The sequence below is a fragment of the Macrosteles quadrilineatus genome, unplaced genomic scaffold (assembly GCF_028750875.1).
Source record: "Macrosteles quadrilineatus isolate MER2022 unplaced genomic scaffold, UCM_ALF_1.0 Scaffold_1__1_contigs__length_201487025, whole genome shotgun sequence".
Classification (NCBI taxonomy): domain Eukaryota; kingdom Metazoa; phylum Arthropoda; class Insecta; order Hemiptera; family Cicadellidae; genus Macrosteles; species Macrosteles quadrilineatus.
Window position 1 is genome coordinate 129,202,341 of NW_026542594.1, and position 13,271 is coordinate 129,215,611.

Here is a 13,271-nt window from a genome sequence, read left to right on the forward strand (position 1 = left end):
CGCATTCAGTAGAAATTTAGAGAACTCCAACAAAGTTCAGTTAACGGAGGACAAAATATCTCACAAATTTTGCGGTCCCGACAAGAGGTACCTTTTCTTACCGTGTGGAGAAATAGCATTTTGGGTCGACAAGAAGTCCCTTTTCTGGAATGTGATTTTTACGACATGCTTCAATAAAACTATTATTTAAATGAACACTACCGTGAAAGAACAAAAAATTGTATCACAGTACCTCCAAAGAGGACATTATAAGCTTTCTTTTGATACCAAAATCGTTTCTTAAATACGAAAAAAAAACTGTTTTATGCATATTTTATTTCAAAGTCCTATAACTATAACAAAATACCCCCGCCGCAGCAAACCTGCAGACTAAGCGAATTTCAACTTGTCTGATTACATTGTTACTAAAATATTTCCGTAAATAAACATAAGTTATATATTTCCAATTTAAATAACATAAGATTTAACGAGTGCTTAGGTTTGCTGCTACGGGGAAGGTAAAAAGTGTTTTTTGACAATATTTCAATAGTATAGGATGAAATAAATAAATTTGCCAAATTTTATCAACATTATACCCATAAACAAGTAAATTACAACAGTTTTCATTTTCTCCATTAGAATATCATGGGAATTTTAAATTACATTTTTTTTTTTTCTCCGTGACCGTTTAGGCATACAACAGCGCTTCAATATACTAAATTATTTGTTTTTTAAGCTCTACAAAATGGTTTGGAAAGAAATTGCTAAATTTTAAGTTTTTTAGGGTCAAAAATGGGAAAAACCTATTTTTACCCCATAAAACCCCCCATAAACCCCTGTTCCCATGGTCCGATCATGCTGGTTCGCGAACTCGTTCGAATAAACGTAGGTTTACACGTTTGTCTTTTTTGCTCGAGTTATCGCGCTAACGGACACATATATAAATATATTATATATATATATATATGAATTTGAGCGGATGGTGTTTTTGGCCTCTGGTGACCTCAAAACGAAAAATTAAATCGGTCCCGGGTCTAGGTCTTACCATGAGACCTACGGTAATAGCTTATTCCCTATATGGAAAATTCGCAAATAAGAAAAAAAAACGTATATGCCTGGGACTTGCACCAAAGAGTGATTCGGAATTTCATAAGAAATATACAAAGCTCGAAATCGAATTTTCCCGAAAGAGGTCCCTATTAGCTTTCCACATCACAAATATTATTTTTGTTTTCAATTCTATATGTTTTATTTTCAATCTTTCAGTAAATTTATGTTCATAAATTTTAATTTTAATGAATAATATTCGTAATAATGAGCTGGTGTCACCAGTCTGCCATGTTATCTTAAGGGACGTCTGGCGCTAGACAACACCACTTTGCGACGTTGCCAATGCTACCAGGCCACGGCCTGTAGTTAGAGGTGGCCGTGCAATTATCCTTTTAGACAACGTGGAAATTGAGTCGACTCAAGGTGTCAAGGTCCTTGGTTTAATATTAGACCACCACCTTTGTTTTTATGACCATGTCGACAGTGTGTGTATGAGGGCTGGTTCTGGCATCTTTCTTTTAAAACAAATGTCAAAATTGTCTGATCATAACATCCTTGTCCTTATGACAGCCTATTATGGGGTCATTTTGGATAAAACATACTCCCTGAGGAGTATGTTTTATCTATGCTAGTGCCAGACACTACATAAGTGCACTATCGAATATTTCCTTTGTACCAACAGTAACTTCTCAGTAGCACAACCTACGTGAAAGACTTCTGTCGCAGCCTGAGATTTTGTTTCCTTTTTAATCATCGTTGAAACTATTTTTATGACGAAATATAACTTTAATTGAGGCAGGTCATAGCAAAACTGGCTAAGTGAAAATACCTAAATTTTTCAGGAAGCACAAAAAACATATATCTTTTGTTCTGTTAAAGTTATTGAGTTGTAATTTTTTTTGCAAGTACATTAAGTACTTAAATATCTTGGGAAACAAATACTTTTCAGCTGTTACTATTAACTAGCCAGTAAAAATACATTAAACATACCACTTAGCCAGTTTTGCTGTGACAGACTAAAAATAACCAGTTTTGCAACAACCATTGTTATAAAAAAACCAGTTTTGCTTCGGCAAACATTTTAAAATGGCATATAAGGATTATAAAATAAAAGCATAGGTTTGACATATAAAACCTTTTAATAACGTTCTTAACTCCCTAGATTAGCATGACGTGAAACAATTATTTTAAAAATCAAGACTAACTCTTCAAAAGTTGATGTGTACACAAACTGAATGTCACGTGATCATAAGCTGCGCTACCATTGGTCGGTAAGCAAATGACCAGGGGCCCATTTCATAATAAACTACAAGTTACAAGTTACAACTTGTAACTTGTAATTTCCATTAGATTTGCATTGGGCGATCAGCTGATTTACTAATAATATTAGTTTGTACTTTATTATGAAATGGGCCCCAGTTCTGCTACAAAAGTCGGGATGGAAATGGCGAGTTTTGCTGCAACAGCTAAACTTAAAAAACGAATTTTAAATAGGAAATAGCCAGTTTTGACATAAAGTGAGCACACAGTCTGGTGTATTGACTCCCATAGAATAATAAAACGTCGAAATCTCAATTTCGAAAAAAATGTCACTTAGCCAGTTTTGCTATGACCCGCCTCAATTACTATAATAGTAAACTTTGCTATTTTTCTGGTATCTTAGCCAGAGAGTTAAACAACAATCGTAAAATATAGGCCTACCCTTATAAAAGAGTTAACATTAAGTAGATTTTAGCACACTCAAGCCAAACCAACACGAAACACAAATACTCTTAAAACAGGGTTCTCATTTTAAATTATGATTAGAAGCCTTCTTATACCAGGCTATTTAAAGTAAATGTTGAAACTATGATATTTATTTTAAATCAATCTCTTTTTAATTTTAAGCAGCTGAGGTACGTAAAATGACTTTATATAGTACATTTCAATAACATGTTTATAATTGTGACGGTCTTGGGCTATTGCCCTTTTCCAATATTCCAATTCAAAATGGCAGGTAATGGTTAGGCAAGTAGAGGGAGGTTCTGTCGCTGTTTACGTCTCATTATGGTGTACTCGGTTTGTAAATGGTTAGTATGAATTGTTACTCAGTTTTACAAAACAAATGCAAGTGAAAAGTAAGCTGTGTAATAACCCAAAGTTATGCTTTGTGCATATTGTGTATTTTATGCCGTTTAAAGCCCCTGTGTATTGCCTTGGGACGACCTATTTTGGGAGCAATTAATTGTGTCCGAGGGTATGCAGGAATATTTTAACATGTAAAAAACGTTCGGGTAAGTTTTGCCTGTAGAATAGGTTAATGGTTGCTCAACTTATCAAGTATTTTGCGTATAAAAAAGAAATTATCGCATGTTAACTATTAGAGGGACAATGAGATATCATCAATAACCTCATACAAATGTCTCATGTCCACAAACAACTTGATCACAGACTGATGTTTATCGTTCTTTAGTCAAAGTAGCCTAGCCTATATCATGTTAACAAAGTATAACTTCAACTCATCAGAATTACTAGAAAGATCTAGGCCTACAAGTAGTTTTTAAGCAACAACATGTCAACAAAATGATCCAGACCTGATAGTGTAGGCCCAACTTGTTTATGACCTATGGTTTATTCAGGCAAATTTGATTTACTCTCACATGAAGTGATGGCATATGAATATCGACGTTTTCCGAACATCAATGTTTAAGTTATCGTTTCAAACATCGATGGATTAACACCAATTTTTGTGGAAGGGCCTATGATATTATATCGGACATTGATGTGTTTACCCAAAAACATCGATTTTTACCCTTTATAGTTTATCAGCGGTTATTTATGTAGTTAACTTTCCTATTCGGCAACCTGAACTAGAAATTTATTATATTAGGCCTAATATTTGTATTTTGAACGAAATTTTACATTAACATGTTATTATCTCGCTGATATGATATAACTTAGCTGAGCTTTCAAAGACTAAATAGGCCTAGTCTGAACAGGCCAACTAGCCATAGACACAGCAGACGACAGCTCGCTTCACTAGACACTACTCCAGCCTGCTTGCTAGTTGCTACAGAACAGACGCCTAGGCAACACTGTTTTGAAATTTTTTTCCTTCTTCGTCACTTCTTATTATTATTTTATGTTAGTTTGACATATTTTTCAGTTAACACTTTTGTTAGGCTCATAAAGCATATAACTTAGCCTAGGTAACCTTAAGTTTTATGGGTTTCTTTTTATTTCACATTCTTATTTTTCTCTAATGTTTATAGGCCTATTTAAATTTTAAATAGACAAAACACAAGATATGTTGGTTTTATTGTTCCTGTTTTGTTAAGTTTTTTTAAAAATTGTGTACAGTTGAGTCACTAACATCTTTTCCCTATTTTGCTCATTGATGTTAAAACATCGATCCAGCCTATTTAAAACATTGATGTTTAGGACTCGATGTTTTTTGCCGTCGATTTTTTTGTACCTAATGTTAATGTTTTGTGAAATTTTACCAACACTAGTCACATGTTTGTGGCTAGCCTGGTAGCCTACCGGTAGGATTGAAAGGGTCCAAGTTTGGTCTAGGTCTATATTGTATTTTAAGTTATGTGTTAGTGAATGTAGTATTGACACTGTGTAGGCCTAAGTACTTTTATTGCATCTGAAGCTTAGTCTTGGTATACCGGTACATATTGAATAGGCGCGGAGCCAAACCACATTTGATTAAAGTGTTAAGCCTTTATAGAATAGGTCTAAAATTAATTCTGAGACATTAAAAATTGATAAAATATTATAAAATTGTATTAGGCTACATAGTTAATTTTGCTGTTTCAAGGTGTCTGTTGGTTTCGATTAGGCTATATAAAGATTGAGATCTAGATTTAAGTTACTTTGTGTGTAGCTTAATTTGTGAACATGATCCTCTAATCTATGCCAACGACTCACAAATTTTGTGTTAATTCATCGTGTATACAGTAGGCCTACCGAATACCATTTTATATACCTAAATACATTCTTCTAGTAATCCGAAACGGTCGTTTACCCAGAAGACCTAGTACTCAGTGTTAAACTTTAAAACCTCTTATTTGAATAGATTTTAGTCCTTCAGTTGATTGTGTAGGCTTGTACCTTTATAATTCCTTAGATAACATTATAACTCTGAAAGATAAACTTGCTTGAAAACAAATTTCAATGTGATGATTTCAATGATTTCGCCATCATTGTTGCTCAATTGAATGAATCCCTGACTTAGCGGTGTTTATCAAAGGAATCCTACTAAGGATGGGAAGATTTTTGAAAAACTCAGTAACTTGTATAGACCTACTATAGGCCTACCCATGAACCAATCAATTGGTTTAGATGATTTAATGTATCAGTACCTACCTATCTTTAAACTCCCATTTAAACATAATTTTTGATAACATTTCATTCAATCTATACTTTTTTGTTACAGGTTACACGCTTCAGTCATATATCCTGGGTGAACTCAAACCAGCATGTGCTAACTGAACCAGTGCCATGAGCAAAGACAAACCTATAATTAGGGACAAGAAAAAAGGAAATAACGGAAATGTGCCAGTGTCAGGAAATGGGGGAGAAAACGGGTCAGGGAATATGGGAAGCGGTAGTGAATCTAGTGTCGGAATCAAATCAGAACCAATGGAGAGAGAACGAGAAAGAGGCGATGAGGAGGTGAAGGAGGAACCACCGGCGGCGTCGGAGGATCCTCAAGCGACGGAGCACTCGGAAGATGGTGCACCAACGGATGTGAAGCCACCGGATCTCACATTACCTGACCGTAAGTAACTTGACAGTCCAATTCTACAATCTAGTACAAATCGATTTAATTCCCCTTATGAGACTAAATTGTCGCTACCAAAAATCTTTTCCCTATTTTAAAGTGGGTTAGCCTATCAATAGGCCTAGACATTCTAACCCCAGGGATTATTAATTTATCTTCAACTTGCCTATTTCATTACCATTTCCTCTCATATTCAAACACTAAAATCCGATTAGTCTAGGCCTGGATATAAAATGGTACTTTGGTATTAGCCTATACGAAGGCCACATATTTTACAGCCCGCTGTTGCGGTTATGTTCAAGGTTGGGACATCATGAATATGTTTGTAGGACTTTCCTCGTTTCATTATGAATCGAACAATACCAGATGAGTCATACTTCCTATTCATGATAACCCAACCTAACATAACCGCCGCAGTGCGCTGTATAAGGGTGGGCTCCGTATTACCAAAGTAGTCCTACCTATAAAATTTTCTAATGGACACATAGGTACATATAGGCATACACTGTGGATAAGTATGAAGTAGGAAAACGTCCTATTAAGTAAGAGGTGCACCTCACAAAGCACCCTTCATAGCTGGTCTTTTTTTAACGACTCCTTTAGCAACGTAAACAATTTGAAATAGGTTTACACGTACCATATGTCGTCAATCCTACTGTACTTTAAGGGTGACTAGTTTCGAAACATTTGTGTAATTTTCAAGCCCTTGTCATCTTACCTACATAAAATTATTTAAACACATTGTCTTCACCAATGCACATTTTTTACGGAACTAGTTTTGTTGATGTACTGGTACTGGACTTGTTATTTGCAATGTTGTGAATCACAATTGGGGTTGACCTCTATCAGAAATGCTTTTTCTGTATGATAAATTGAATCTAAAGGTGTCAAAAACGTTCATTTTTAGTTCAAAAACAGTAAATGCCCATTGAAACATAGCCTTGCCGGCTGTTATGTCGAAATAGCCCGGTGGCTCAGATTTGAGCCGGCCAGGTCCGTCGAAATAGCCCGAGGGCTCTAATACGAGCCGGTGACTAAATGGTCGTTTGTGAGACCCGTCTATTTTAGAGGCTTGAAACTTTTGTAGCGGTCTTTAGGAATATGGCCGCATATACTGTATGTATGGTCTCTGGGTTTCTTGACTTAGAGGGTTTAAATACAGTGTTGCTATGTTGGTACTCCTGGACAACCACAGCTGACTTGAAGCCGATCAGATTTTTATATGGAAACTAACCTAAACAGTCTGAACATGTGTTTTTATTGTTGTAGATGGTTGAAGTGAGACGTGTAGTGACTACGGTAACGTGTTTATGTAGATTTTGTAGACCGGGCGGCTCATGAGCCAAACCTATAAATAGCCTAAATCCTTCTAAAAAATTCATATTTGCTACCTACAGAATGATATATAAGCTAAATGTGATGAAATCTAATAGATAAAACACATTTTTTAATCCGGGCTGTGTGGGTGGTCATTCTTATACCTATATGGGTCACAGCAAAGGACCTTATTTTAGTATTGCAGGCTACCACAATGACCGGGCGCGGCTGATTTCCGCCCGGTAGCAAACGTGTTAACCAACCTAATCTTCTTATTTATCATACAAGGCCTAAAGCAATAGATTATTTACTCCTGCCTCTCGTTTGTGAGGTTGGTAATTTTGGTAGCCTAAAGGGCAAAATTACTGAGTGCATAGTTTTATAAATAGAAAATAATTAGGCCTATAGTTTGCTCTTTACTTAGTTAAAACGTATCTTATTGCAATAATAACTATTGTTAGCACCTTTATGTAAAAGAATCATACACTAAGCTTTAATCCAGTGTGTCAAGAACCTTGGGAATTATTGTCAAATTCGGCTGCCACACACATGAAATTAGTAGCCAGCACGAGCAATCGGTTACTCGTGAAGTGATGGCAACCTGTTAAAGTGTTGATATGCTGAATGTTATTAGTCAACTGAACTAGATTCGTTTTTGTTTCTAGCTAAAACTGAGGAAAACCAGTTGCTGGACAACCCTGTTTCCTGTAAATCACTTAAGACTGAAGATGGTGCTAATCCTGAACCCGATTTCAGTAACGGTAAGTTAGCAATAATGTTTCTAATTTCCTGTAAATTTACCTTAATAGCAATGGGAAGGTAAGGTTATAATGTCCCTCACATAACAAAAAATTATCCAAAATACAGTAGTGTTGTTGTTGATGCTACAAAAAAACTAACCTAAAATGTATTTTGTTGATCGTTGATGCTTCTTTAAACCAAGTTTTTCCCCTCATAAAATCATCACTCTTTGATTAGGCCTAAGGGTCATATAGTCATATTTTTGTGTAACATGTTTATTATTTTATGTGTAGGCCTTATTCAATTAGCTAAAAATTGCAATTATGTATGTTAGCACTTTTCAAATGTTATCAGGATGTATATTCATACAAGCAATTTAATGCTATTAATAAATAAAAATAAATAAACATTATGTTCAGGATAATAATATCTTATTAGCTGTAAAAAAACGAATTCTGTATTCTCAATTAATTGTCTAGGCTTACAACTTTAGAAACTTTTACAAACAATTTAAAAAAAATCATTCTTTTGTACAGTAGGCCTAGGCCCATTTTAAGATTATTTAGTACTCACAAGTATTAAGAAATTTTTTCTTAATTCAACAATTTAAAACTTGAGAATGAAATAATACGTAGTTCCCAAACAGTAGCCTACATAACACGGTACAGACAAGCTGGCCTACCATAAAAGTTGTCAAATAGGCTAGAATCCCAAAACAACACGAATTATCCTTATCGATTGAGATGCGGACGCCTCCTATGTGCATATTTTAACCCAAATATGAATGAAGCATGAGTGTAGAATGGAGTGGGATAATCTGTTTAGCTTTGTTACTGACTAGGACCAGCTGTTTCATTAGTCAGGACCATTTATTAAAAGCCCAATGATCAGGGACAGCTGGGTCCAGTTTTGAACCATCAAAAAGTTACGTACTTTTCTCAGAATCAAACCGACAACCTTTTCATTACTAGGCGAGCACTATAAACCGGCTACTTATTTTATTTAATTAACAAAGCAACTTATCTATTTAATTACTTACTTGTAGGCCTAATGAAAAACCGCTAGGCTATCTTTTTGATTTTTTAAATGCAATAATAGCCTATACTGCCCAAAAAAATACGAGGCCTACACGGTAAGAATATTTTTTCAGCCCAATTTCTGCACTATATGGTCTACACTAAAAGAGAAATTGTTAGTTTTCTTGGTCACTTAGGACATAGAATAAAACAATTTTTCCAGTATATGGAACTAGATTGAAGTGACAGATCTTATTCCTGATAAAATTAAATTAGCCTAATTAAGTTTTGTTTGTATGTGCTCCCATGACTCATATTTCACTAAGTGCACATTAAAAACCTCACAAAGGTGCATTCGTGCATATTAAACTAGGCTATCACCGTTACCAATTAACGAAGAATCATTCCAGCTGAACATTAAAATAAAACAAAATGTACCTTCACCTTCAAAAAGTCATTAACTGTACACAGTTTCTATTGTCAATAAGCATCCAAGCTTGAAGCAATAAACTGGTTTAGTCTGGTCATTAAAATCTTAATGGTCTTTCTGATAGTAAAAGTACCGATTCATTGAACATAGTGATTTTAATAAGTACTTATGGAACCATTTCATTTTAAATAATTTCAATAAATTAATAATTGAAAGATTGAGATTTTTAATTTTTACGTATGGTAACATAATGGTTGAGGTAAGAATTTGATATCTGGTTTGTAAGTAGGCTACACATTGTTTATATAACAGAAATGTTTGTTTTTTCTGTAAACATATTTTATTTTGAGAGTTGTAATTAAAGACTCTCGTTGGACATAGGAAACCCGGGTTGAATTTGAAACTTTTACAAATAGTTGAATAAATGAGTGTTCAACCAAACCACATAACGTTGAAATATTCCATGGTCACTAACCACGTTGTCAATCACCGAGTAATTTGAAATTGTTATTACTTACATTATACTTGTTGTTTGTTCACAAAATATGGGTCAAGATCAAATGTATACAAACATGGTAGATGATAATTTTCCTGTATTTTGAACATTCTTAGATTAGAATTGGAGACTGGAAAAAATAAATAATATCATTAATGTTAAAATATTTATAAAATTTGGGCACACTTCTCTTTAAAAACAACAGAGCCACTTCAAAAATAAACTGGCCACCAATTAGGCCTACAGAAGTCTTCAACAGTCTTAATGTAGCCCTGTTGTGATTGATAACAAACATTTACTGGTTGATTGATCAGAATGGTCCGTTAGTTTTCCTGATAGTTTACGATGTATGAATTCCTTCCACCTGAAACAATATCTACCACTTATGCTTTAGTTATTTTATCTTCTATGTAAATAAAATTAGAGCTTTGTCTGTACATTGCCCAGAGTTATATATTTTTTGGTTATTTTTACGTTTTATACATTAAAGAAGCCGAAACTAGTCTATCTCAATTTCTGTCTGTCTGTCTGTATGTATGTCTGTCGGTCGGTCTGTCTGTCTATCACGGCTCAGAAGGCATTTTACGTGGCCTTCACCTGAAAAACAAGAGCATCGATCGGGATTCAAACTTTTTTTTTTTCAAAGTCTTTTTGTATTCACTAGATTGGCAAGAGTGCCTTTAGCCATTAAAATATGACCTCACTACTTTTGAAATAAAATAACGTACGTTCAAAGACCCAATTTTGTGCGGTTTTTGACAAGTTTTCTCTTAATGTTTACAACATATGTCATTTATGAAATGCTCATCTGTTTGGGACATCTATGAAGTAACGAAAAGCTGTTTGGATAAAAAATATTTTTTCTAGCTGTCACTAGAAATGTTTACATTAAATGTTGTTTACTAATACTGCAACCATTTCCAATAACTTTTTGTAAGAAAATCCAAAACCAAGTGAGATTAAAAATGTTGTGCCTTACATAACGGATTTTATTAATCACAAGTGCAATAATGTGTAATTGTAAATTAAATTAAATTTCTAGGCATCAGGCCCCTAACCGGAGATTCTGTGTGTGTGTGTATCAAATTGTACTTGAGTTTTGATAACCGGGAAACAGACCCTGAAACAGTACTGTATACGGAGTTTTGCCTGCATATCTGGAAAAATGCACACTAAATATGCAAACCAACTGCTGTTCTGATTATAAGAAGGTTTCAACTGACTACATGATCCCGTCCGTAGAACGGGTACACAGCTAGTACTTAATAAACTGATATAAGAACATATTCAAGTTTACAAAGTTTTGAAGTATACTCTAACTTAATTTCATCTTTAAAGTTTCAAGAAGTTTGAATCTTGTGTTTTTTGTAACACTAAGTAGCTAGTACAAATGTTTAAAATGCATCGATTTGAACGTAAAAGAAAAAAAGAGAGTTGCTATTATCTTTATCTTAGAACAGAGTTAAGTTCAACGTTTTATTATTTAACATGAATATAAAACTATGTTTACAAACGATTCTCGGTAATTTAATGTAAATCTTGTGTTTGGCTATATTGGTGTTTGTTTGGCTTAACTTAAAATGTAGCCTGGATAAAATTTTTGCTAAAGTTATGTTAAATTATATTGATTTTTTCTGAATCAACCTTTCAGAACTATAATCCATGATCTGTATATATTTTTGAAGTATTTTGACAATTAAGTATTTTCCCATTGATGTCACATTTTACAAGTCTTGAATGGTCACATTGGAGGTGTACAAGGTTGGGAAGATATAATACGTGGAGTTATGAAAATGCAGGTATGGTAACTTAATGACGAGTTTACAGTTAAGAAATGTCGTTTATCTATCACTTATGTGCCATACCAGGCCGAATTTATTTGCTGCCCATCAATCTAAACAGAAGGGTGTCGGATTGTAAACTGGAAATGTTGTAAGAATGGGCTTCCTTGGGTTTTATGAAGATAAAATATGATAATATTGTTTCAGAATTGCAGTAGGTATTTCACTTTTAAGCGTAATTGAGTTGATAAAAAATACAGTGGAAACTTGATAGGAGACCCTCGATAACAAGTCACTCTTGATAACAAGTGTATTTTTAAAATCCCCTTGAATTTATTTTACCTCAATAACACATGTCCTCAATAACAACCTCAATAAGAAGTCAACCTTGATAACCAGACTTATTTTATAATCCCCATGAGAGTCTTGTTATCAAGGTTATACTGTACAATGTAAACAAAAATTACCAAGGGCGATTGATGTCGCTGCAGGCTTGTTTTGTCTTAGCCGATTAAACTTCTGGTAGTGTATCGAACTACCGAGCACGTCAGATTTAAAAACATCAGATAATCGAGACATAACTGTACCAGTTTGTCATGGCTGGTGTTAGGAACTGGCTTCGTTCCATTGTCAGTGAAATGTCTACCAAATGCATTAATCATAGCACACAACTTTACATTGCAATAAGTGAAAAGTTGGTGGACAGCTAATGGAATTTGACTGTAAAATTATGAATTTAATCTGTAGCCTATAGTAAATAGTTGTTAGGTTGAACCACACGTTTGTTTTTATTTGAAATTTTAATACTTTCTAGTTAGGCTAATCTAAATCAATGTTCATTAAATTTTAGCATAAGATTAGGCTACACCTGAATCACTTTTTTCATTGCAAGTGGTATTTTTTGCAGATTAATAGTAGCCTTTTCAGAATTTTAATGTTTTGTCTTGTAACATAATCTGTTTACTGGAATGGTCACCGGTTAGACCAAGGCTCTCCAACTTTTTTTTCATAAAGAGCCATATCCTATATTATTGGAGGAAAGGCAGGCCAGCAATGTTTTGGTTTAGAAAGTTTAGCCCTTTCCCCATAAACCCACAAAGCCGTTTTCTAATTAAGAGCTCAGTAGTGGTTTATGGAATTTTCTTGCTTATTTTTCAGTTGCTATTTCATTATTTTATATTCCTTGTTAGCTATCTAAAATATAATATGTGTTTGTGCGAATAAAGCTGTGATCAAACAAAACAATAGGCCAAACACATATTTTTTAATGACTATATTACAGTAGACCCGCGGTGGTGTAGACATTATCGTCATCTTCCGCGATCGCGGAATTTTTTTTTATCATTTCCCTTAGCTGTGTAGGCATTATCATCTGCTGTGATTACGGAAACGTCATTGTCTTGTGTGATCGCAGAAAAATTATGAACATCTCCCACGGTCGTGTGGACCGAGTCATAATTGTCATCTTCTGCGATTGCGACAAAATTCAAATCTCCTGCGGCCGTGTAGATATTATCATCGTCTCTTGTGGTCATTGAAACGTCATCGTTCTCTTGCGCTATTGCGGCAAAATCATGAACATCTCAATTTTGTGCATTTTAAGTGTTTTTATTGATAACATTCCACTAATCCGGCATTTTTACAGCTCAATCACTACACATTTACAGATAGTAAGGCTCCATTGCTTTTT

At 34.4% G+C, this 13,271-nt stretch overlaps 1 protein-coding gene across 3 annotated transcripts in view; it reads left to right on the top strand.

Moving 5' to 3' along the window:
• The first annotated feature begins 3,022 nt into the window (after nt 1-3,022).
• LOC128984831 (protein BCL9 homolog) overlaps nt 3,023-13,271 on the top strand; it is a 30,274-nt gene continuing 20,025 nt past the window's right edge. For 2 of the 3 annotated variants that reach the window (XM_054404200.1, XM_054404213.1), the window contains exons 1-3: nt 3,031-3,302; nt 5,453-5,797; nt 7,783-7,878. In XM_054404200.1, the coding sequence (XP_054260175.1) occupies nt 5,518-5,797; nt 7,783-7,878 (376 nt within the window). In that variant the 5' untranslated portion in view covers nt 3,031-3,302; nt 5,453-5,517. Of the gene's footprint in view, nt 3,303-5,452; nt 5,798-7,782; nt 7,879-13,271 lie in introns of all 3 variants that reach the window. The other variant, XM_054404205.1, reaches the window with a different exon arrangement.